We start from the raw sequence: 26,756 nt of genomic DNA, 5'->3' as shown, positions 1-26,756 counted from the left end.
AGGGTGTGGGGGTAGGAGCTGACCACAAAGGAACACAAGGGAACTTTCTGGGGTGATGAAAATGTTCTAAGTCATGAATATGGCAGCGGCTACACAACTATGTTTTTGTCAAAATTCATGGAACTGTACACCTAAAATGGATGGATTTTATTGTGTTTATTACAACATGACTTTAAAGGAAAAAAACACCAGTTAAAACAAAATGAATGGCATGCCCTTGGAAGAAAAGAGACTGGAAAAGAAAAGGAAAAGACAATAAAGCAAAAGAAACAGCATAAAGCATTAAAGATGTGTGTGTGAAGCCCAAAGACAGAATACTTGAGATAAAACAACTCTTGAAGAAAGTGCTCAAAGACCAAAAGATAAAAAATATAAAATGATTGACAACGATGGTAGTAAAAGGAATACAGACAACATTGCACCCAATTAGCATGCATAATAATCACCCAAGAAACTTGTTAAAATATAGATTTTTATTCTTTTTTAGAGATAAGCGATATTCCTATATATGTAATACATTTTCCCGAAGAAGAAATTCTGCTTTTGCAATAACATGGATGGGCTTAGAGGGTATTATGCTAGTGAAATAAGTCAGGCCAAGAAAAGCAAATACCATATGGTCTTACTTATATGTGGAATCTAAACAAAAAACAAACCCTTAGAAAGAGAAAAAAGACTGGTGGTCATTGGGGTGGAGGACAAAATGGGTAAATGTAGTCAAAAGTTCAAACTTACAGTTATAAAATAACCAAGTCCTGGGGATATAAAGTACAGCACATTAACTATAGTTAATAATACTGTATTGTATATTTGAGAGTTCCTAAGAGAGTAAATCTTAAAAGTTTTCATCACAAGAAAAAAGATTTGTAACTATATGGTGATGGATGTATTAAATAACAAAAGTTCAACCACATAAATTTTAAAGATCTAGTTGGTTTTATGAACTAATTCACGAATCAGGTAGCATCCCATCTAGCAAGTAGAGAGGAGTGCCAAAGGGTTATGGAAAGGGAAAGGTGTTTCTTTAAAAAAAGTATTTATTTATTTGGGTTGAGGGGGAGAGAGAGTCCCAAGGCTTGCATCAGTGCAGGGCTCAACATGGGGCTCGATCCCACAAACTGGGAGATCATGACCTGAGCCAAAACCAAGAGTCGGACGCTCAACCAACTGAGCCACCCAAGTGTCCCAGAAATGGAAAGATTTTTAAAGGCAGGACAAAAAGTCATAAACAGAAAAAAGGGTTATTTTGCAAAGGGTCATCTTCCTTTGGGGACAGGAATCATATTAGGTGGCTTACCTCATCTTTCTTTGGGAGATGGACAGGGCCCTGTGACAGGTTAGCTTATTGGTGCTGACCAGAAAATTCCTGACTGATCAGTTAAGATCATTTCTGGGATAGGCGGAAAGTGCAATTAGGTTAGATATTAGGCCCCAGTTTGGTGATAGGGCCCAGCATAAGTGACACCATTTTGGGCCTGTGATTGTCTTTCCATTCATGTTAACTAGATTTATTATGGTGATCATTTCACAATATGTAAATATATTGAATCATTATGTTGCACACCTGAAACTAATATAACATACGTCAATTATACCTCAATTAAAAAAAATGGATTTCAAGGACAATTCCAGGGACTTGCATTCAGCAGGACTGAGATGGGTCCAGAAACCTGTATTTTAAACAAAGCATCCGGATAAAATTCCTTTGAGATGCAGTGAAGAGAAATTTAAAACTTTGTAAATAAATGAAAAATTGATCAGAAAGTATAATAAGTGCAAGGATCAAACCTGAGGACTAATGGCTATGAAGCTAGGCTCTCCCTGAGACAGAGGCCGAAGCTACTGGGATTGCCCAGAGTTCCCTGCAGGGGATTCCTGTATGAGCCAAGAAGGGAATCGCCCCATTCTGACCAGGGAGGGAGCCATCCTTGCCAAGGAGAGCACTGCTCCTCCCCGGGGAGAGGCCAGCGGCTGGCTTCCCATGGAGTCCCCAGCTGCCAAACCAAAGAGGGACAGAATGCAGAGAGCCACAGCCCTATCTTATGTTTCCTCTCCTGCCTCCCTAGCACCTCCGCCCACCTTTCAGCCTTGGGGAAGCACAGACTTGGATCCACATCTCCCCTCCCTCTAGATTCTCTCCCTTAGGGGTGCTTTCACTGATTTATTTATTTATTTGTTTTTAATATAATTCATTGTCAGGGGCAACTGGGTGGCTCAGTTGGTTTAGTGTCCAACTTTGGCTCAGGTCATGATCTCAGTTTGTGAGCTCCAGCCCTGTGTAGGGCTCTGTGCTGACAGCTCAGAACCTGGAACCCGCTTTGGATTCTGTATCTCCCTCTCTCTCTCTCTCTGCTCCTCGCTCATGCTCATGGCTCTCTGTCTCAAAAATAAATTAAAAAAAAATTTAAAATATATAATTTATTGTCAAATTGGCTTACATACAGCATCCCAACCAGTGTCCTCCTCAATGCCCATCACCCATTACCGATTCTTTTAAAAAGTAAACTTGATCTTTTTCTGCAGCCACACCAGCTTAGTCTCCACTGAGTCTTTCCATCCTGGGTTAGCATAGATGTGGCCTCTGGAAGACCTCCCCTGGCTCTTAGACCAGCTCCTGGGGGTTCAGTTCCGCCGCATGAAGTCAGCGCAGGCTCCTGTGCTGTGTGCTCCCTTAGCTTCCTCCGCTCCCCTGTGCTGTGGTCAAGCCCTCGCATATAGGCTGGAGGGCAGCTTTTCTCCTCATTTGCCAAAGGCAGACATTACCTCCAGCTCATTCACTTCTGTATTTCCCATATTTGGCACAATTCTTGCCACAAAATTGCTTTTACAAAAATGAGTAAAGGTAATTTATTATGCAATTTGGTATCACTGTAAACAGGACTTTTTAAATTTTTTTTTTAATGAGAGAGCATGTGTGTGTGAGTGGGGGAGAGCGGCATAGGGAGAAGGAGAGAGAATCCCAAGCAGACTCCACACTCCGTGCGGAGCCTGATGCACGGCTCGATCCCATGACTCTGAGATCATGACCTGAGCCAAAATCAAAAGTCGGATGCTCAACTGACTGAGCCACCCAGACGCCCAAAGGAGTGCATTTAATTGCTGGCTTATCTTTAGTATCTACATACTACCTCTTTAAAGTACTTTTTTCCTTAGGCTCCAATGACACCAAACTCTTGGTTAAGACCAGCCATATAATTTGTGGGGCCTAGTGCAAAATGAAAATGTAAAGTCCCTTGTTCAAAAATCAGGGGACAAGTGTCATTAAATGTGGGAAAATACTGACAATGTTGAACTAAATCAACTATGGAGTCTTACCCCCATGGAGTCCAGTGTGACAGGCCCCTCTCCCTAAAGCTGGCTCTGTTCTTGGGTTTTCTCCTATGCCACTCACCACCCGTTTTCTATCTGCCTTGCTGGTTTTCTTTTGTTCCTTATCCTATGCTCTCATTTACTTGTTTGTTATCTTTGCCTATGACCTAATCTAGCCCCGTGTCTTCCACATTTATATCTCTAGCCTTGATCTAAATAATAATCTAGAGACGGTCACATTCAGCAGCAAAGTCACTCTGCCCTGGGACTTTAATAGGCATCTCAAAGGGAACAGGACCTGAACGGAACCCCTGTCCATGCTCCCAGCTACCCTCCTCCTTCCCTTCCCCCATCTCAGTAACTGTTACTCAGGCCCCAGAGATTCCCTCTTCCCTAACACTCAAAGCAACAGCAAATCCTTTCAGCTGTACCTAGAGCTGAACCACGTACCTGATGGACTCCCAGGAGCCCGCGACCCCCACCCAAGTGTGGGTCACTGTCTTCTCTTTCTTGCACCGCGGAAAGAGCCTCCCAAATGCCCTCCCTCTTTCTTCCCTTGCTCTTCTCAGCCCATTGACTTCATAACAACCAAGCGATCTTTCTGACATGTGAAAAAGTACTCACTTGCCTACGAGATTCCCCGCGACCTATCCCTCTGCCTCCTCCCTCAACGCCAATGACTCTCCCCACTCACTGGATCCCGGCTTTGCCAGCTTCTCTCTGCCACTCTCACCCCCGAGCCCTCCCCACCTCCGGGGTTCTGTGCCACTGTTCTCTCCTTATGGAAGGCTCTTCCTCCCGCGGTGAGGACTCCTGTGAGGCCATCCCCAGTGCTGCCCCCTGCAGGCCTCGGCTCCAGTGCCTCCTCCAGCGCCCCTTCTCTGGGCACCCAGGATCAGCCCCCACTCCAGCACTATTTTATTTCATTTTAGTATCATTTACGTTTATTTCTTAGTATCATTTACATGTTCATTTCACACAATCAGACCCTAATCATAATTACAAGTCTTGTTTCTAACCGAGTCCTCAGGACCTAAGAGTTCTTGGTAATAACTGCTCCAACTAAACAAAGTGAACACACCTCACTGCGTTTATGAAGGCCTAATCATACTCAAATGTTCACTTTATCGTCTCTCTTGTTACAAATCCTTCTTTCTTTCAGGTTGTTTGGGCAGCTAGTTACAAAGTGGGCTGTGCAGTACAGTATTGTTCCAGTGTTTATGGCACTGGTATTTCCAACGGAGCACTTTACATATGCAACTATGGACCAGGGTAAGTACCCAAATCAATCTCTTTCTAAAAAAAAAATTTAGAAGTATTAATCTTCATTACAGGAAATTGGGGTAATAAAGTGTAAAAAAGAAAATTAACATCACCCTCAATTCCTCTACCCAGAGATCTAATCCATTAACATTTGGTACATTTTTTTTTTTAATATACATGTGTGTTTGTGTGGCTGTGTGCACGCTTTACAAATGCAAATCAATACACACAGACACACACACAACATATAGTTTTAGAATGGCCAGACTGAAATGTTTGCAGGGACATAGACTAATTGGAAATGGTAATAATACGACAAAATGGGTAGATTGGTGTTACTTTATATTTATTGGTTTATTAAAAACTTGGCATGTTTTACAATTTTCAAAACAATAAATTTTTGAGAATTAAATTTCTCAATTTATGTAATTTATTTCATTTACTTCTGAAAGTTTTGCTTTTGAAATGGATACAGTTTTTCTCCCTTTGGAAAACAGGGTAGACCCATGATATGCCCCCGACCTTTCTTTAAACTTATAGATATGTATGCTTATGCATCATACACATTCTTTAGAAAATGAATATCATACTGAAAATGAACATTTTCTACTTCTTTTAAAATTATACCATGAGCATTTTCCACATCATCAAATTTTTAAACATAATATCAATAATTATACAATTAATGAGAGTACTCTTTAATGAAGATGGAAAGCCAAAGCAAAGACTTTGAAGGCCAAGCAAATGGTGCTGAAAGACATTCACAATCACAAAAAAAAGAAGATCCACATGTCAGCTTCCTTCCAATGACCCAAGACACTGAGTCTCCAAATGCAGACCAAATATCTTTGAAAGAATCCTCCCAGGAGAAACAAGCTTGACCACTATGTCGTCATCAAGTTACACCAACTGCCAAGACGGCCACAAAGGAAGTATAAGACAACACACTCGTGTTCACTGTGGTGCCACCAAGCACCAGATCAGACAGGCTGTGAAGAGGCTCTATGACACTGACGTGGCCAAGGTCAACATCCTGACCAGGCCTGATGGAGGGAAGGCATATGTTTGACTGGCTGCTGACTATGATGCTTTGGATGTTCCCAAAAAACTGGGATCATCTAAACTGAATCCAGCTGGTTGAATCTAAATATAAATTTTTTCACCATAAAAAATGAGAGTAATACTTAGAAAATATTTACCATATGTTAAGGACTTTTCTAAGTGCTTTATATATATTAACTTACTCAATTTTCATGAAAAGTCTTGAGCTGGATCCTATAACAACCCAAGTTTGGCATGGGATAAGAAAATGGAGACACTGATGGTGTGAGTAGCCTGCCCAGGTTCCACAGTTGGTGACACTATGTCATAGCTGGATTGTGACCTGGGCTCTCTGGCTTCTGAGTCTGTGCTCTAGATGGTCACATAACAGCTCATCCTATTGAAGAATTTAGATTGTTCTCTGCATCTTCTTTTAATATGTGATGAACAACCTTGCATATAAGTCTTTGGTCACATCTATTTCCCTACAGTTTCTAGAAATAGTATTCTAAATAAAAGGTGTGAACATCTTTATGTTTTTTAAAGCACTTGTGGCCAAATTATTCTGCACTATTATTGTATCAATTTATACTTCTTCATTGGTACTGGATACTATAATTTTTTAGTATTTTCTAATTTGAAAGAAAATGTTATTTTTTCTCTTGCATCTCTTTGACCACTAGTGACTATAAATTTTCACCCAATCACCTATTTATATTCCTTCTTTTGTGAATCATATGATCTGCTCATTTTTCTACTGTAGTGATTTTCTTAATGATTTATGGTAGTTTATATTTTAAAGCTTTTAACTTGTTGCCGTATATATAACAGTCTTTTTCTTTAATTTGTTGCCCTTAATTGTGTTTGGATTTTACCAATCTTTGGGATTCTAGAAGACTTGCTAGAGGAAGCCTCTCTTTCTTTCCCTTAAGTAATGTTCTGAAGAAACACTCGATAGTCTGATCGAGTGTGGGTGGGGTGAAAGGACTAAAATCAGGTGTCACTCAGAAGAGAATAGCTTTGGGGCGCCTNAAAACATAGTAGAAAAAAAAAAAAAAAAAAAAAAAAAAAAAAAAAAAAAAAAGAGAATAGCTTTGACTTAAAATGCCTAAATCAGAAAACAGAGAAAACCTAGGAACAACTAGCTAAAGCCATTAAATCAATCAGTGGTAACTCTTCATGTCATTTATATAGCTTAATGGTTAGGATACAAGGTCTTGAGACCCACTACCTTGGTTCACTTGACCTTGGACAAGTTGCTTAACCTCTCTGAATCTGTTTCCTCTGTAAAAAAATTGAGATATAATAGCACCAGCTACTTATCAAGTAGCTATAAAAATTACATGAGAAAGCTATGTAAAACACTAACTGTAATACCTGGCAATGGTGATTATTTGCGAGGCATTCATAGTTATTATTGTTGTTATAATAAGGAGGTACAAATGGAAATTCTCCTGGTTTAGCCCGAATCTACTTGCCTTTTAGAGTTATAAACAATAAAAAGCTGTAAAGCTTATAACCAGTTTTAATGCTTCTATAGAGTAACATTTATTTTTTCATACAAATAAATGGATTCATATGCTCAATTATCCAACAAATATTTGTTTACTGAGATGCAAAGGAGAACCAGCCACAGTCCCTGCTTTTATGGAATTTCTGTTTCTATGGAATATCTATGGGGCAGATAGACAATAAAAATACAAATAAAATAACTGCATTATGATAGGAGTAATGAGGGAAATACAAATGATACTGTAGTTGACGCTATCAAGAGGCAGGACCCTCTGTTGGATAAAATAATGTATTTAAGCACAGACATGAAGAATAGAAAGGGACCAGACTTGTGAAGAACTTCGGGAACAGATGTCTGCTGCAGAAAACATCTGCAAAGCTTCTGTGGAAAGGATGCAAGAACAGACAGGTCAGGGTGCTTGCACCACTGAATCAGATGAAACGGGGGGAAGGAGGCAGCTCAGCCCTGCAGGGCGGTGCAGGCCACAGCAAATTTAACTTTATTCACATCTCAAGAGGAATCATCCAAACCTTTTCAGCAAGGAGTGACAAGACCTGCCTTAAACTTGGAGATCATTCTAAATGAGATGTGGGCAATGGATTGACAGGCATAACGGAGGAACACAGAGACCAGTTAAGGATGTCCTCATTTTCTTCTGCCTTCTGAGCTTGTTTTCCTCCTTTCATGTATAAAAAGTCATAGGCATCTTTTCCCACATAGTTCTAACGTCCAGTATCCTTGCCATATTTCTGAGATTTTCTGAGCTGGGTGCAGGATGCTTAATTCTCCAGTCACCTTAGCTCAAGCTCTGGAGTCATTCATTGCCCAGGACAGTTTTGACCCTTCCTCCTGGCTGCTTCAGGTCATTCTGATCTGCATTTTTCACGGACAGAACTCTCCCTTCAAGCCCCCTCTGAGCAAGGCTATCTTGTGATTTGATTAGTGGGAGAATGGATTACAGCATGGAAGAGGAAAGGACAACCTTGACTATCAGTACAGTATTAATATCCCCTGCTTTGAGAACCTGTACTCGTATTTATCTTTTCCTTAAAGATCTGTCTTCTCAGGGGGGCCTGGCTGCTGCCAGTACAGCGTATGACTCAGGGTCCTCAGTTTGAGTCCCATGTTGGGCAAAGAGGTTACTTAAAAAAAAAATGTCTTTTCCTCACTCCTGGGGTATCAATCCTTTCTCTCTCAAGCTACCAGGGGGAACACTATAACTTCCTGCTTCTTTATGGACAGAATATTAGGGCCCTTAGTCTCCATTGTTCCCCTCCAAAAAAACCCAGGCCTTTCCAGTACCATGTTACTCTCAAGACAAATTGTGCCATTTCCCTAGAATTCACAACTGCCTTTTGTTTTTAGCCTGTTTTTGAAGTAGTAAATTTCCCCTCTTCTATATAGTTTTCCCAGTTCAACAAAGAATGAAATAGCGTAAGTGATCTTACTAAAAACATTCTAGAACTGGACCTCTCAATGAGTATGGTGCTTTTTAACAATGAAAGATATCCCCAGATTCATGTGCACTTTGGACAGTTATCAGAATCACTATGTTCCTTTGACTGTTTTCCACAGTGTAAAGCAAACATGAGGATAAACGGAGTTTCTAAAACAACCCAAGTTATTTTGGAGCCAAGTAAGATTAGAACACAAGTAAGATTAGAACACATATGTTGGGTTGGAAATGAGGTGTTCATAAAAGTAATGTGTCCTTAACTTTGGTTCTTAACCAAAGTTTCTTAACTTTGGAGGTAAAGGTATAGTATTAGGGGAGGGGAGTTGAGTCCATGAACTTGGATCAGAAAACAGTTACATGTTTATTTTCACTAACCTCTATTAAAAATATTTTGGGGTGCCCAGGTGGCTCAGTTGGTTAAGTGTCCAACTTCAGCTCCGGTCATGATTTCACAGTTCGTGGGTTCAAGTCCTCTGAGCTATTAGTCCAGAGCTTGGAGCCTGCTTTGGATTCTGTCTCCCTCTCTCTCTGCCCCTCCCCTGCTTGAGCTCTCTCAAAAAAATAAACAAATAAACATTAAAAAAATATTTCATTATGAAGACAACACTTCAGTTGTATCAGCAGCAGTGCGTGTGACTTTTTTAGTACTACTTCTATCTTTGTAAATATCAGATATTTTTATATGACATTCCACTTGCAGATAACTCAAAATATGGTTTTAATCTATCATTATTTTAAAGTTACTGATTATTAAACTTCTTTCTAGAGCTTATTTAATACTAACAGGGAAGCACATATTGTTCTACCATGGACTATGGAGGCTTGCTAAACTGAGAAGAGCAAATGTGGGTCATGATACATTAGGACGGACAGTGTTTTGGATGGTGGTGCCCTGGAGTCAGACTAGGGTTGCCTTAGGATTGATTTTGACTCTGGTATGTGTGCATTGTGATTTCTTAGAACTTTAGTTTCCTTTTGTGTCAAATAAAACAAACTTCCAGAACTGTCTTAAGAATTAAATGATGTAGGAGAAGACACAGTCACGTGGAGGGAACTCTGCAAATATTAATAGGCTTCTACTTGTGCTTCCCTCTCCACTTCCCTTACCAACCCTCTGAATCCCTGGACTTCCTTCCTACAGATTTAGTAAAAGATGCGCGGTAATTTTCATTGCGATGACAACAAAAACCCACGTCTCCTAATGGACAGTTGTTTTCTCCTTTATAGACAGTACAGAAGTAGGCCGTACACAGAAGGGTCCACCTGCAGTGACTGCCCCAATGATGACCAGTGTTTGGATAATCTCTGCAGTGAGTAAAAGGAAAACTCTGCCAATAATACAATGTGTTTGAAACTATTAGAACTTTCTACAGAGCTAAGAATGCAAATGTTTGCTTTCTCTAATAGCTATTTTCAGGGAAGGTGGCATTAGGCAGCAATCAAACCAATGGCTTACTGTCCTAGGAATGCACATATATTTAAGATAAATTTAAGGAAGCAGAGAATATCCTCCTTCTGTAGCTCTAATCATTACCACAAAAAGTGACTAGGAAGATAGAAACTGTAGACCCAAGATTTGCTGAATTTCAGCAAGATCAAAAAAACTCATGATTTGTCAACACTGAGTTGTCAACTTCACTTCTGGTACAGCATCACTTTTTCAATCAGCTTTCAGAGCCAGTCATTTCTCTCCTAGTTCGACCATCTTTCATTTCATTCACAGCAGTTTTGTTAAGAGAACTCAGTAAAGTGCAGCCTCTATGCGATGAACTTCTTCTGAGGGTATCAAGGTATTAACTGATACTTCCTTTTGTGTTGCCATAACACTACAAAGCATATTATTTTCTTCCAAGTTAGGCAGTATAACATAGGAGTTGGAACCACACATTTTAAGTTTATTTTTATTTATTTTGAGAGGGAGAGAGAGAGCAAGCAGGGGGGCAGAGAGAGAGGGAGACAGAATCCTAAGCAGGCTCTGTGCTGCAAGAACAGAGTCTGATGCGGGGCCTGAACTCACGAACCATGAGATCATGATCTGAGCCGAAGAGTCAGACACTTAATCGACTTGAGCCACCCAGGTGCCCTAGAACCATGCATGTTATTTTATTTTATTTCCAAGTTCAATTTCCAGTTCCACCACTGTGACCTTGGGCAACTGTCTGAACAGAACAATAAAATGTAGATGGTGGTAACTCATCACAGGTTTGGTGAAACAATCAATGAGAAAAGAAAATATATTTAGAACAAGAGCCTAGCACACAGTAGCACTCATTAAATATTACCTAATATCCACAAATTCATCCTCCCAAACTCAACTCCCAACTGTTGAGTTTACTCTTGGTGTTTTCTTTATGTCCAAACTTTGTGACTTTTTATACTCATGAACAATTCTCATGATATTTCTTTGAAATCTGTTATGAAAACTGAGACAATTATTTAAATTTATTTAAGAAGTAATTTAATTGTTGCCACTGGTTTGCTATCTTTCTCACTGGACTCTAAATTCCAAACAAGTAGGAATTATGCCTAATTCATATATTTAATTCATATATATAATTCATTTATACCCTAGACTGGCTGGCAAATAAGCACTACTAATCTGGATGTATGCTTCCTTAAAAAAATCATTCTTTCTCTTTAAAAATCTAGATAATTAGTTAACAACAGCTCCACAATGACAAGAAAAGTTCCTTTTAGATTTTTAGCTTCTCATCTTGGATGTATCTTGAAATGGCCTCTAAAAATTCAGAAAATTAAGGCTGTGGTCCAATAAAAATAAAGGGAAAACATGCTAATTTGCATGAAGGTAAGGGTTAGAGGATAAAAGCTTCTATTTAACAGGGGCGCCTGGGTGGCTCAGTCTGAGCGTCTAACTAACTTCAGCTCAGATCATGATCTTGAGGTTTGTAGGTCTGGGCCCTGCATCAGGCTCTGTGCTGACAGCTCAGAGCCTGGAGCCTGCTTCAGATTCTGTGTCTCATTCTCTCTCTGCCTCTAACCCACTTGCTCACTCTCAAAAAAAAAAAAAGAACATTAAAAGAAATTAAAAAATAAAAGCTTTTATTTAACAGATTACATCTTTGACAAATTATGACAAATATTGGAGGAAAAATTCCTTTCTAGTCCTAGTCTAGTCTAAAAATTCCTTTAGGTACTGTTGGCAAGTTCAATAAATACCCAAGAAGGACAAATCAGGACGGTATTACATAATGTGTTGGGTATACCAGTGGTACATGGGATGATTTTAGCTAGTGCATGAATGTACATTTGTCCCAATATTCAAGCGTTGAATATTTAATGTTTAAGAAATGTATATGTAAGAAAAATGTAACTAGCACAGCACATCCTTGATTTCACGGTATTCACTGCCAAAAAAGTTAGAGCAGTGGCAGCTTCCTGAGCAGCGGACAGAGCCCAAGCATGGATGCTCACAAGTACCCAGAAGCACCTGCCAGACTCCCAAGAATTCAACAGCAGCTGGCACTTGTACTAGTGTAGAAAGGTTCTCTATTCAATAAAAATAAGTATCAAGAAGGCTAAGGCAGATGTAGAATTTTCTACCTAGTGCTCTGAATGTCAAAATCTGAATAAAGCTCAGTAAAAGGAGAGAAATAATTATGACATGAGAGCCAAATCCCTATTGACAATTTAATGACGTATTGGAACAGCTGACAGAGAGGTCATTGTCCCTTTATTACTTTCATAAATAGTATCATTCTTCTCAGGGAGGAACACATTTCTAGAAAAATATTTTAATACACTGCTCACACGAACTGTTACTAATATGAATTCTTCAATTTCTAATGGTTTAATTTTATTTTAATTGTACTTATTATCTGCTAGCTGTGATATGTAAAATGATTTTTCACTTATAGTAAGTAGTATATAAAAAGTTTATGTATAAGGTCAACTTAAAAATGTCAAATTAGTACAGTACAAAAAAATCTTAATGTTTGAGAAACACTGCAATAAAGCCAAAGCAACAGTTAATGGTTATAAATAGCGACTTGGCTTTTTAAAATAAAATTTAAAAGTGCATATGTTTTTCTTTCTTCTGACTTCACAGTTAACCCACAACGAGACAAAGTCACACGTATGTATACAAATCTTTAATTGTTCCATTAAGATCGATGTGAATTATATTACTGCATTATGAGAAACAACATTTAAGAGAACATTTTATGTTTGTTTCACAGGTTACTACTCTATTGTGTATCCTGACTGGCCAATATCTGTACGCAACAAAAACTTATCTCTCTTTCTCACTGTCAGCCCACCAATCCTAATACTGGGTATCCTAACGACCATTTGGGTCAAGCACAGATACCCTCAACTCTTTTAAACTAAAATAATCAAAAAGAAAGCCACCCCAACTCATTCATATATGGCTTTAAAAAAAATGACCCTTGTATTATTTCTTATTTCTAATTTAAAAACATTTCAGAAAAAAATGTTGTTGCAATAAACCCTTAATCAAAAGAAAAAGCTTCAACTTCCTAATTCTAGAATAAACTCATTTTTACTTCCCACTTTTCTATGAATAAGAATTGTTTTCAGGCTGCCACAGCTATGACTTTCAGTAAGTAACTCAGCCCGTGTGTCTCAGCTTCTAAAGCTACAAGATGAATGTGCTAGATTTAGGTGACTCTAAACAACTCTACTGGCCCTCATTAGTAAAAACATTTCTATGGAACTTGCTGCATGCTGCTTCCATGCGAAACATCTGCTTTCCTCCCACTCCCTTGCAATTTGAGGTCTTTGGTTTCCCATTTTCCCAGACTCAGAAAAGTAATTAAGGGATTTAAAAGGCCTTGCTTTTTCTTTCTGCTTATGGGTTGTTTAATGTTAAACATAATATAAAGTGAGATTATAAAAAGAAGCCTAAATGTTTACTCATTATCATTAGAGAGAGCACTGCAAAATCTGCATTTGTTTCCCTCAAAACCAAGTTGTAGGACATGATTGTATTTAAAGACTAACCAGTGGCAGCAAACACTGGATTTGACGGGTAATTACAATAGCCACATTCCAAAGATCTTTGTATAAACAACCTAAAAAATTACTTACAGCTAATATGCTTAGGCAAAACATGCCAAAACAGATCAGGTGCGATGAATACAAGGACATACATACCGCTTTGCAGCACTAAAATTAAAAAAACACACAGAGAATACAATAATTCATTAAAAAAAAAACAAACCCAGCTGTTTATATAAACACTGCTTTGAAGAATGACACAAACTAGAAAAATGTGATCAGAGTATTCTTCTCACACATAAGGCTACGAACGCCTTCGTATCTCAAAATCCTTTACAAAAGGAGATAGCTTAATGAGTTCTAGTTCAGGGGGTTATTTTAGTGTTACTTTTTTTTCTTCTTCTTTTTTTCATCTGCTTCCATTTTAAGCTTAACTTCTTCAGCTGAAAGAGCTCCCAGTTTCTTATTCTTTGCTTTCTTAACCTTTTCCTTGATGGCGGCCACATCAATTTTATTTTCAGTAGAAGCTAGACAAATTAAAAACAACATATGTAACTCTTTATGTTTTACCAAATAAAACATAAAGAATATGTATTTGGCACATAACTTCAGAGTATACTGTAATAAGTGAAAGGTCACGTTGTAAAATATAAAGCACCTGCCTAAAGGAACATTGAACATTTCTTCAAGAGAAAAAAAATCATAAAATAAATTACTTTATAAATACAGTAATGAAGGTACACATGAAAATGGCATTGTAGTTTAGCTATTTGAATGAATCACTGAAATCAACAATATTAAAACTTCATTTTTTCCCTTAAACTGTACTTGAAATTGGATTTTTACTTATATTCTTTTCCATATTTTGGAACTTTAGAGTACTCATTAATATGCCAATTTTCCATTCTGCATATTAAAATAATTTAAAATTACATTTCAAGAAACACGTATCCCTTCCAGTTTCAATAATTTTAGTCAACTAATCATGAAGCTTTAGGTCAAATCTATTTCATCTAATACCACACATAAAAACTCAAAAATAAAGTTTTCCAAATATTAGTTCAATGAGTGACTAACAGTATTTCATTTAACAAGACTTTGGTAATAAAGACCATAATCTGAGCATATCTGGAGATCCTCCTAACAGAATCCAACCATCTAATCCATGCCAAAAGCCTGAACAACAAAGGGAAAGGAGGAGGAAAAAAATGCTACTGAACAGCCTTCAAAGCAGAAAACTCACAGGCTGAACAGACTGCAGATTATAATACTTACGACATTTTTAACTTTTACATAACCAATGATCTACGTAGAAGAATACAGTATTTTTAAGCCTATCAACATTGATGCAATATAGGAAACTAAAATAGTAATGTCATGTCTGGTCTTGTCAGTGACTTCCCTCCCCTCACTGAGCCACTGGCTACTTTGGAAAATTACTTCAGGAAGAGTACAGGTGTTACTAGTGGGAAAGAAAACACAGAAGAGGACAGGGTGGATCAAATGAGACTAGAAATGGAGAAGAAAGGACTTTTAACACACTGTTTTCACTGAGTGTCTTTTTTAACAGCCCCTAAGACCTTCCTACTACTTTGATGGTGTCCTTTAGCCCAAGGTGGTCAGAAATCCATCGTTAATAATATAGGAATCAAACTTTATGCCACAGAACACATAAGAGAAGAAAACCATAACTTCTGATAAGCTCTTTCTGAGAGGCATGATAACAGAGCGTGGGGACCTCATTGCTTTCGTTACTTTTATCTCTACAGAGGATTCACTGCCCTGCTTTAGAGCTTTCACAACAAAGAGTCCCTTCTGCAGCACAATCAGAGGTCAGGAGAAGACAATCTGGGACACTCTGAAATAGGCATTAGCTGGTAATAAATTAGTCTCCTGTCCCTAGGATTAATGATTAATGAAATAGCAAGAGAACTGATGAAAGATATGGTGATTTCTTTACCTAACACTCAGAGAGTCAGGCAAATTCACTACGGGTTTACTTTTCAGATAACAGACTTTCATATCATACCAAGAATTAGAAAACAAGCATTTACCTTGCTTTGGTTTCACAACTGGTTTTTCTTTAGGTGGAATAAAAGCTTTGTTTCTTTCTTCCTGTCTCTTACTGAGAGCTTCTGCTTGTTTAGCCTGCATTATTAATTAAAAAATACGTTAGAAAAAATAATTTATAGTTAAGTAGGAATTCAAGTTTCTATGAACTGTGCTATCACTGCTGTGAGCTAGACAGAGTCTTACCTTTATGGCTTCCATTTTCTGCCGCTTCTTTTGACTTGCCTTGAGAAAGTATTCGCCACTAGCCAATTCTTTATCAATCTGTTGAAGGCAGTATTTAAAATTACATGAGAAATAAGGTAGATGAGAAATCATTCCCTAAGAAAGGCACAATGTCCTTGAGGTAAAGACAATGAAATAAAAAATCTGATTAATTCATAAAGGCAGTCACATGAAAAGAGGATGTACTCTAAGCTGAAGGAAATACATGCAAAAAGCACAGGGATAGGAAAGGAGGTGATGTGTTCACGGGATATACAGCAGGCTGTTTTAACACAGAAAGGTATGTGTCTACATGCTGAGAACAAAGAACTAGTAGAGAGGAAAGACTAAGTTACAACCAAGAGAGGGAATCATGAAGTCAGATCCCTCAGGAGACAGGTGAAGACAGAATTCAAAGAACAGGTAAAGAAAGGACTGGGTGCAGACGGGGGGAGGGGGAAAATATATTATATATATTATTGTATATGTTAATATGTATGTAATATATATTATATGTAATACATATTAATTATATAATACATATATATGAAAAAAGGAAGCTGAAGGCGTTCTCACCTGATGGTCTTAAATATTTCCATAAACTAAAATGCAGGGTCACCAGTTAGGAGTGGGAGGGGTGCTTCAAGAATTAAGAGGATGCACAGAACTATCGGACAACAGTGAGGGCCTATCTGAGGCTGGAAATGTGAATTTATAGTGGACAGAGTCCAAGGAGAAGACTTTTTCCAGCTATCTTCAGTAGCCACATCATGGGAAAGAGAATAAATTTTAGGAATGATCAAGTTTGAGAGTTTTGCTGGACAGCTATGATAGAAGGAAAAGGCAGCATGAAGGAAATAGTGATGGGCAAGAGAGAAAAGGAAATGTGGGGAAAAAATGAAGCCAGAAAACTCTAATAAAATGAGAGGCATTCACAATTTAGAAAAAGGACGGGTGTTATCATTGAAGACTTCAAAACTGAGCAGTCATATAGCACATGGTCAGAGGAAAGGTGCTAAAGCAGAGTGAGAGCGGGAAGGGTCAAACCACTAAGGTTTTGTATCCACGGAGGTGCAGGAGCTGGCATGGCTGCAGGGGCACAACGGACACCAACCACTGAGACGTAGTTTACACTCATACTGTGAAGGCCCACCCCACCCCACGCACTTAGCTCACAATAAGCCTATTCACACTTATACCTATACACACCCAAACACATACACACTCACAGAAACAAAGTCCACCTCAATTACTCTCCATGAAGGTTCTGACAAGATAGATTAAAATGGTTTCCCCCTCATGTGAAGAAATGAAACATTTAACACTGACCTGACTTTCTGGCTGTGGTGGCGGGAATGGTGTGTACTCTTTCTTGACAGTTTTCTTCTTTGGTTCCTTGCGTTTATTCACATTTTTGTGCTTGAACTGTGGCAAAAATCTTTCCCAACTTTGTGACCTTAATTCAGAATCTTTTGCCAACTCTCGTTTAATCATTAAGGTCTTTAGTCATGGCAATATATGAACAAGGTAAGAATTTTTAATTTTATAAGCCATACATTTGTCAAAATAACACATTATAAATACTGTTCCTAAAAATAACAAGATTAAAAGGAGTAGTTCTTAACCACCACAGTAGGAGCAAACCAATTCCATAAAAAAATAAGTAATCTACAACTAAGCTTCAGAAAACCATTAAAAATTTAGATTAAGAAATGCAGAAATTTTTTTAAAAAATTAAAAAAGCTTTAGGGGCACCTGGGTGGTTCAGTTGGTTGAGTGTCCAAATTCAGCTCAGGTCATGATCTCACAGTTTGAGCCCTGCACCAGGCTCACTGCTGTCAGCGCAGAGCCTGCTTCAAATCCTCTGTCTCCCTCCTTCTGCCCCTCCCTCCCTTACACTTTCTCCCTCAAAAATGAATAAATATTTTTTTAAATAAAAAAAAGAGAAATGCAGAACTGTTAAAATAATTGAGATGAAAATGAAATTAATTCAGCTTTTCAACCATTAATTCATTAAAACCCTTAAAAATTCAATTTAATAGTAGCAGGGAGAGTTGTATGCTGAAAGCAGGAAGCTGTTGGTAGTTACTTTAATTATCAGAAAAGACAAAAGTAAACTTCCTCATGATCAGATAAAACTGATACTCTAAAATGTCTCCCATGCCATTTGACTTCTGCACACACATCGGAACATCCAAGGATGCAAACCAGGCATCAGATACAAAACTAGCTCTCTTTATTTTTAATGCCCCAAAGTAACTCTTTCACATCAATTTAAGAGTGACTTCTTAAATATGTATTTTTAATTTTTTTCATGTTTGTTTATTTTTGATAGACACAGGATGAGAAGGGGAGGGGCAGAGAGAGGGAGACAGAATGTGAAGCAGGCTCCAGGCTCTGAGCTGTCAGCACTGAGCCCGGTGTGGGACTCAAACCCACTAACCTTGAGATCAAGACCCGAGCCGAAGTTGTATGCTTAACCAACCAAGCCACCCAGGAACCCCTAAGGGTGCTTCTTAATTTCATCAAATTTGTGGACTGCTTAATAAATAACCCTCATAGCCCATTACAGCATGATTAAATTTCCAAGTACCATCATGAATCCTGTGGACACAGGAATGTAACAGATCTCTCTCAAAGAGTTTGTAATTTGAGCATTAAATTAAGGGGAAAAAAAAAGTTTTAATGCATTCTGAAATATTCCAGACTCTGTTTAACAGAAAGGCAGGATACTGAAAGATTACATCTTTTAATACAGTAATAAGCCAATAACCCAAGAAAACTTGATTTTTATCATCTATGACCATTTCCATGAAGCTCATTTCCTTCATATTAGAACTATGTCGTACATTAGAGTATCCCCTGCAATAGTTTCCAGACTGTATGACATAGACCTAAGCCTCCAAAAGTGTAACTATATGACTGGGTAGAGGTGAGCAGGCTGAACTCTACCTCTAATTTACCCCAAATAGTTCCATTTATCTGTTTTGTGCATTAGGCTTCCATTAAAGATTTAATTTCAAGAAAGGTTTCTGTAGCTAAAAGAAGTTTGACAACCACTGTTATAGTGATATATAATTAACACTCACTTTAATGTTATAAATTGGATGAATATTCTTCATAGTATCTAGGACTACTTTTCGAACCTGAAATTTGCAAAGAAAAATGAATTTGTCACTTACAAAGTTTTTAATGAACTAAGTGGAAAAGGATTAATATACTGCAACATATCCTAAGGAGTAGACGACGGCTACCAAACTGAATACAGGTGGTCCTTCAGCTGCTCTGAGTGACTTCTAGACTTTTCTTAACAGTAAAACTCTCTTAGACACAATGAAATGTCTCAACTTACAGCTAAAATGTAACATACAGAACGAATACAACAACATTTTGGAACTGTGTAATTTAGGGAGAAGGCGGCTAGATTCAGAGTCAGAAAATGTGGGCTCAAATAAAGGGAACTCCCCTGTATTAGGGAAAGTCACCTAACTGTCCTATTCCAGCTTTCTCATTTGTAATACAGAAATAATATGGAAATAAAATTTTACAGCTCTGCTGCAAAAATTAAATAATATATCTAGATTTTAAATAAAAGTTCATCAATACATTAAATAAACATTACACTAAAATTCAAATACAAGAAAATATATTTTAAAGGAAAAGAAGTTTTTAGAATCTGACCTCTACTGGCTTCTACAGGTTACTACAAGTAACGACATCTGTTCAATTCTCCAATCATTTGAGCACATATAACTACACATCTCCCATGTGTGCTACAGACTAACATCTTAAATACCCATTTAAAATTTGTAGTCAGAAGAGTGATGACCTGTAGACCTTCTAATTCAGAAATGGATACCTCTTTAGTTGCCGAAGATTGGCCATAATATGTTAGGATCTAAGAGTGATGATTACCTCAAATAACATGAAACACAAAGTGTTTACTAATGGGAACTCAAACAAAGCACATTCTAAAAAAAAAAAAAAAAACTGTTATAACTGTTATCCAAAGAACTATTTTAATCGAATTACCTAATTTGTTCTTTCCTAAAAGATAGTAAATAGCTCTCACCTCTTTTAAGCCACTAAAAGGTCCAATGGCTGAAACTGTGTTTCCCTGAACCATAATGTAACAGTTTGTTAAGAGTTCCAAAGCCTGTTATCAAAAGAACAGTAAGTTGAAATTCAGTGCACTGAAAAACTAATGACAAAGGAAGACACTGAAATTTTCCACTGATTAAAAAGTACCTTCAATGTAGATCCTTTGGGACCAATGAGACGCTGTCTTCTTTTTACAAATCTTTCTTTATTTCTTACTAAAGAACCTATTTTAATGATGTCACATGCAACATCATCCTGAAGAATTCGTACTGCCTTTGGGAAAAGGAAGAAAACACTCCATTGGTATTCTTTACAAATACATTCGTTTTCAAGGCTCAGGCTAAGGAAATCTGAGCCGAAAAATGAAAACTCTGAAGAGGGAAGGATGCAGTGTTATATGTTGTCTAATGTTAACACAAATAAAACAAAGGTTTTGTAATTCTACATTTACCTGTTCAAATGAAACACTCCTTGCTAGAAGTTTTATTAGGTCTCTGGCCCTAATGATGATATACGGATCAAAAGTCTTCTTTGTCGTACAGACAGTCATGCTGCCCTCGATCAGGTCCAGGGTTGCATTAACGTGCTGCAACAAGGAAGAGCAGGTACACAACTGTCTACAAACCAAGTCAATCTTACATAACCAGAGAGCACATCCTAATCAAACTATTAATTGCTATAAGTTAAACTCTCTCAAATTCTATCAACTCCCTCTGTGAGGAAGCTGGAGAGTTGATATAAATAATGAATACTTGATTACTTTCATATTTCAAAGAATGTTAGAAACGCTGGCGACTGAAACCAGTTGCTTTAGAATACTTTGTCCTTATTGGAATAAAGACTATTATTAGTTTAAAAAATATGCATCAGGGCGCCTGGGTGGCTCAGTCGGTTAAGTGTCCGACTTCGGCTCAGGTCATGATCTCACGGTTCGTGGGTTCGAGCCCCGCGTAGGGCTTGTGCTGACAGCTAGCTCGGAGTCTGGAGCCTGCTTAAGATTCTGTGTCTCCCCCTCTCTGTGCCCCTCCCCTGCTCATGCACTCTCTCTCTCAGAAATAAATTAAAAAAATTTTTTTTCTAATTATATATAAAAAAAATCATCAAGGCAAATGAAGCCATACATACGTAAGACCCAAGGGAAAAATGTAAAGCTACATATAGCTTCCCTAGCCTGGTCCCAGCTCTGATCAGTAGATCTGCTCCTTAAGACGAGAATGGACTTTCAAACTTTTTTCCTAGGTGGTTTGTACTAGCTAAATACAAACTAAAAACAAATTCTCACATGTTCAGAAAGAAACAATCATTGGAACATTATGCATGAACATATGCATTCATCTTAATATGAAGAACCAGATTTCAACAAAGCAAATTAAAATGCTATTTCTGACTGGAAGTGTACTCTGAAGAGTATTTCAACATAGCGAGTGATGAACAATTCAACATAAGTTTAGGTCTCTGAGTTTCGAGAGTCCAATCTCAGATGCAGACCACTGTAAAACAGCTTGCAGTGTGCTGAAGCACCCTAATACTTAATGAGGACAAACAACACCAGGGCAGTCACGTTGTTGAGAATGACATCCTGTATCACAACCTGGTGTGCCCACTACACACACACACAGAAGTGAGCCAAAAAGCTTTACAGAATGATACTTACCCTTACCACGTGTGATACATTCTATTTTTTTTAAAGGCTCCTTATCTCCACTAAATGGACTTCTTGCTCCACTAACAGATTTCGATCCAGTTTGAAAAACAAAAACAAATACACTGCTCTAGGTGAATGGCAGCAACAACAAATAGGGGAAAGCTGGCCACATCCTCATCTTTCATTTAAAATGAAAATTAAGCAATCATCCGGGAACATGCCTCAACTCTAACTACACAGAAACATGGCAACTAATCACAGTATAGAACAGGCATTCAAAACTTGGAGTTCACAGGTGACATTCAGACAGTCCATGAGATCCCTAAAATTTTAAAGGTAATGTGATTATTTCAAAGTAATCTATTACAAAATTAAAAACAAATGGTTTATAAGAATAAAGCTTCTATCTAGGCTGTTTTAAATACCAAAGGAACCAAATTAACCAGTTATGCTAGTACTTTATAAAAAAAAAATCCATCAGCACACATACTTATTTGACAGTAAAGGTATAAGAGCAAAATCTCAAAAGAAATATATAAAATGTGCATACATGTTCATTCAAGGCTTTCTGCACCAACGGCCAGCACTCTTTCAAGTAAGCCTCTCTATACTTTGGGAACAAAGTTGCAAAACTGCTCTCCTCCAAGAGTCCTCTGGGATTGTCCTCTTTGGAAAAAGCTGGTTCTTTCCAACCATCAGGAACAGTAAGGAGTTCTGATTCATCTAAAGAGGGGAAGAAACTTACATGTAAGATTTTACCCTTTTGTGGACACTGTTTGAAAACTTATATGCACACATTTACATGCTTCCCAATACTCTCCTTGCAGTTCCTGTCGCCATGCTTTTCAGATTACTGAAAAAAGAACATGCCTCTGTCGTTATTATCAACACACTGTATTAAAACTATGTGTAAACACTTCAGCGTCATACGACAAAGGTCCTTAAGAGCAGGGACCCTCTTTGGATCCATGGTAATTAGCATATGCCTGACAGACAGTGGGGTCGTCAAGAAACTTCTACTGCACTACACTATCTTAGAGTTGAAGAGTAATACCACTTTGTTTACGTGACTATTTTCAATACAGATAATCTTTCAGACTTTCCTGAACTGGAGCCTGCATATGTGTGTATATATGCAAATATGTGTGTGTGTGTGCGCGCGCGCACATGTGCATGCACACACAAAACTTAAAAGCTGATATTCCAGTGTACACTTTCAGGTACTAATCACTGGTATTGAGTTATTTAGGCTTCCCAAAAGGATTTCATATGTCTTACTTCTGTATTACAACTGTTATTTTATAAAAGACATTCAGTCCAAAAGGATCAGTAAGTTGCTTAAGGGGACACAAAGGTGATTCAGCTTAGGTCTCCTTTCAATAAAACAAAATGCCTCCTAAAGGCCATAAATGATCTCCCATATCATTTATTAAAATTCCTGGACCTAGATTTTAGGAATCTCTTAAATCTAACAGCTATGCTTTAATTTAGTACTACTCGAAGTTATGAACCACAGGCCTGCAAGCGTCAGCATAAACTAGGAGTTTGTTAAAAATGCAATTCTGGGGGCCCCTGGGTTGCTCAGTTGGTTAAGCCTCTAACTCACACCACGTTCTCACGGTTCCAGTTAGAGCCTCTCATCGGGCTCTCTACTGTCAGCGTGGAGCCAGCTTCAGATCCTCTGCCCTCCCCTCCTGGTTCTATCTCAAAATAAATAAGTAAACTCCAACTCAGACCTAACAATTCTGAATCTCTGGGATGAGGCCCAAGAATGAATCTGTCTTAATAATCTCACCGGGAGATTCTTATGCACACCAAGTCTGAGAAGGTGGCCTGTATAGTTCATTTTCTCCACCACAAGTAAACTTGCTTTCTGTTTCTAATACTCATTTCTACTTTGCTATTTCTGGTTCAAATTACAGAGAATTTGTCTTCATGTATCATTTACTTCCTAATATCCTAAAAAAAACCCCCAAACCCCTCAAATCCTACAACTGTGATTACTTAAAATGTATACCTTACCAAGTTCCTACCCAATTTAAACACTTCAACAACTACAAATTAAACAAAACAAAAGAACAGGCAAAAGAAATACACAGGAGTCTCACAATAGAGGGGGTGTAAATAGCCCCAAAACGTGAAAAGATGTGTAACCTCATTAGTAATAAGGAAAGTTCAAATTAAAACCCCAGCAGACACCATTTCATACTTACCAAAAGTGACAGAAATTTGAAATTCAAATAACATCAAGTATTAGAGTGGGATGCAGAGCAATGAGAACTCTCATCCACTGCTAGTGCAAGTGTAAACTGGCACAACTCCTTTGGGAAAGATTTAGTATTACCTGCACATACCCTAACTTTCATGGATTCCAATGCCATGTACGTAATCTGGAAAAACTCTTCAACTTGCAAATTAGGTGATACATAAAAAGCTGTTATAAAAGCACTGTTTATGATAGCAAACAATGGGAAAAATCCAAATGTCCACCAACAGTAGAATGAAAATACAAATATCTGTATGTTCATAGAAGGAAATACCATCAGTATCAAATGAAAAGAATAAACTACAGCTACAAGTATCTTCTGGTCTGAATAAGAAAAACAAAGTTAAGCCTAGGAAGACACAGCACAATATCCACAGCCCTCTTGCATTAAATGACAAAATCAAACCATTTTGTGCACAGTAGTAAAGATTATGAAGAGAACAGAAAAAGCTAACATGATTCAGAATGGTTATTTCATGTCCTGTAAAAGCAAATACTATGATCCGAGATGTGTTGCTAAGGGGTTTTGGATTATGGTACTGCTTCTGCGTAATGGTGCTTTCTCAAGAAAGAGAGAATGAGCGTTTAAAGTTTTTGCGACTTCATTATCAGCCACTTCTATATCAGACGCTTCATTTATCAGCGTACGTTCACATGCATAAGGACCTCCAATTGCTACTTCATTCAACCCCTCATTTTGTCAACGACTTGCAGCCACCGCCTTACACCATGTGTAAGGTCCCGCAGCGCCCTCCACAATTTCTTAATCCTCCTGATTTTAAAGAAGACACACACTGCAACATATTCACTTTGAAAGGCCTCTAGCAAAAGCGGTTAGTAACACGTGCCTGGCACTGTACCCGCCAGTCGGTCTGGCCAACATCCCCAATCGTCAGCAATGAGAGATCCCAAACTTCATGGAGCACACTCAAGGTAGCGTTACACGTCCCCAGCCAGCCAAAGAAAACAACCGCAACTCTATATACAAATATCAGGCTTCGGTTCTCACTCGACCTCACCTCGGTTCTCCGGCTTTGGCTTCTTGTTACGAAATTCACTTTTCCCGTCCACGTCGGCTGGACCACTTAAGGAGGAGGACGCCATTTCAAATTGCTTCCGGTGTTACCGGAAGTGGAACCGTTCTTAAATCCTACCGGATTTTAGTCCTAAAAATCTCTGTACTCAAAATTAGTTCCGCAGAACTCAGACGAGGAAGATCTGCGCAATCTCCATGCGTACGTACGCTAGCGCACGCGTATTTGGGCAAACTACCGGCGCTTCTCCGGCGCGGCCAATAGGAAGCCGGAGATATCTTTCCCGGAATGCACTGCAACCACGGCGTTTGGCTGCATGCTGGGAATTGTAGTTCAGCACTATGGGCAAGTTGGAGGCCTTCTTACCTAGAATGTTCTCTCTGACCCCGCTGTCTAATTTAGGATACCGGACTCTAGGATTTGGCCACAGAGTGCAACCGGTCTATCACTGATGTCACTCACTCACTCATCCGATAATTACCTACATGATCTCAAACACTGGTAGGCGTCGTGAGGAGGTCCTAATAGGAAAATACATGCTCCTTGACAGCTGGGAGTGGCAGTAATAGCTACCATTTATTGTGAGACTACTTTGGGTCAGGCACTTTGTTTGCATTTCTTTTTTTTGTTTGTTTGTTTTTAATGTTTACTCATTTTTAAGAGAGAGAGAGAGACAGAGCATGAGTAGGGGAAGGGGCAGAGAGAGAGAGAGAGAGAGAGAGAAACAGAATCTGAAGCAGGCTCCAGGCTCTGAGTTGTCAGCACAGAACCCTAGGCAGGGCTCGAACCCACAAACCTGAGATCATGACTTGAGCCAAAGTCAGATGCTTAACGACTGATCCACCCAGGCTCCCCTGCATTTCTAATTCTTAAAACAATATTTAAATAAACGAAACTCTCAGATTGATACTTCTTTTGTAAAATAAGTTGTAAAATCTTCTATAAATTTTTACACTTCTAAAAATCTAAAAATTCTTAGACATGCTAAAGATGAAACTTATTTTAATGACTAATCTTATTGCTTCTCATTTCTAAAATTTTCCCTATGACAAATAGGGAAAGACTTTGATAGGTTGAATTTCTTGCTTTAGTGATATGGAATGTTAATTTGAAATTCATCCTATGTATCTTCCATAAAAGTCTATATTGTTGTGAGTGTTAATAAGGGACAGACAGTCCCAAGACACGTGGTTTTGTTAAGAATTTTTTCCGTGTGTCTTTTTAGTGGCAGGCTAGGGTTTCAACCCTCTATTCTTAAGTTTACTCAAAAAGCAATGAGAAATCCTGGGGCACCTTGCTGGCTCAGTCAGTAAACTGTGGGACTCTTGATCTTGGTGGTGTGAGTTCAAGCCCCTGATTGGTACAGGGATTACTTAAAATATTTTTTTTAAAAAAGCAGTGACAGATCCCAATAATAGAACAAATAACAATAGGCAAAAGTTATAAAGTAAGAAGCAATTCCTTCAGTGTTCCCAGGAACCCTATGGAGCAAACTTTTATTACTGTTATTTTAAGGAACTCAGTCACTAAATAAGTGGCGAGTTAGAAATTAAGTCCAGGCAGTCTGACCATTATCATCTCCAGAAACGTTATTACAAGGATTAGCTGTTAAAAATGTGTTGGAAGGAAAACTGGGTTTTCAGCCTCATAGCTTTTGAATTTGAATGTCATTAGCTCTCTGGATCTCCAGCCTGCTGGGCCACCCTGTAGCTTCTGGACTTGTAGTAGAGTCAATCCAAATAGCTGATAAGGAGTTGCTGCTCAACTTCACTACCGTTGGAAAAGCATATAAACCAAACAATGAAATGTCACTTCTCACCCACGAGATTGACAAAAAAGAAATAGTAAATATATTATAATAAATAATAAATATATAA

General features: G+C 38.2%; 2 protein-coding genes across 3 annotated transcripts in view; one reads left to right on the top strand and one right to left on the bottom strand.

The window, feature by feature from the left end:
- The window catches only part of GLIPR1 (GLI pathogenesis related 1), a 29,159-nt gene extending 16,085 nt beyond the window's left edge, over positions 1-13,074 (top strand). The window contains exons 7-10 of the mRNA XM_077770233.1: positions 4,472-4,581; positions 9,810-9,892; positions 12,649-12,675; positions 12,779-13,074. Coding sequence (XP_077626359.1) covers positions 4,472-4,581; positions 9,810-9,892; positions 12,649-12,675; positions 12,779-12,924 — 366 coding nt within the window. The 3' untranslated portion in view covers positions 12,925-13,074. The remainder of the gene's footprint in view (positions 1-4,471; positions 4,582-9,809; positions 9,893-12,648; positions 12,676-12,778) is intronic.
- Positions 11,622-25,046, bottom strand: KRR1 (KRR1 small subunit processome component). 2 transcript variants are annotated; one of them, XM_077770231.1, is made up of 10 exons: positions 24,865-25,046; positions 22,130-22,302; positions 20,386-20,520; positions 20,082-20,207; positions 19,906-19,989; positions 18,923-18,979; positions 17,163-17,333; positions 15,816-15,893; positions 15,614-15,707; positions 11,622-14,086 (listed from the first exon to the last, which is right to left on the bottom strand). In XM_077770231.1, the coding sequence occupies exons 1-10, from the start codon at positions 24,947-24,949 to the stop codon at positions 13,944-13,946; spliced, it is 1,146 nt and encodes a 381-aa protein (XP_077626357.1). In that variant the 5' UTR covers positions 24,950-25,046; the 3' UTR covers positions 11,622-13,943. The 2 variants fall into 2 exon arrangements, with proteins under 2 accessions (XP_077626357.1, XP_077626358.1); XM_077770232.1 differs by lacking the exon at positions 18,923-18,979.
- Between the last annotated feature and the right edge of the window lie 1,710 nt (positions 25,047-26,756).

The sequence above is a fragment of the Crocuta crocuta genome, unplaced genomic scaffold, assembly GCF_008692635.1.
Source record: "Crocuta crocuta isolate KB4526 unplaced genomic scaffold, BGI_CrCroc_1.0 scaffold317, whole genome shotgun sequence".
NCBI lineage: Eukaryota > Metazoa > Chordata > Mammalia > Carnivora > Hyaenidae > Crocuta > Crocuta crocuta.
This window is presented reverse-complemented; position numbering and strand designations above follow the sequence as displayed.

What these genes read in the sequence shown, in the direction of transcription:
- KRR1 (XM_077770231.1), bottom strand. Translation starts at nt 24,949, where the DNA reads ATGGCGTCCTCCTCCTTAAGTGGTCCAGCCGACGTGGACGGGAAAAGT. An exon ending in CCAAAGGATCTACATTGAAG is followed by an intron (nt 19,990 to 20,081) that starts GTACTTTTTAAT and finishes TTTTGATAACAG; the next exon opens with GCTTTGGAACTCTTAACAAA. An exon ending in AGTTGTGAAACCAAAGCAAG is followed by an intron (nt 14,087 to 15,613) that starts GTAAATGCTTGT and finishes TAATTTGTCTAG; the next exon opens with CTTCTACTGAAAATAAAATT.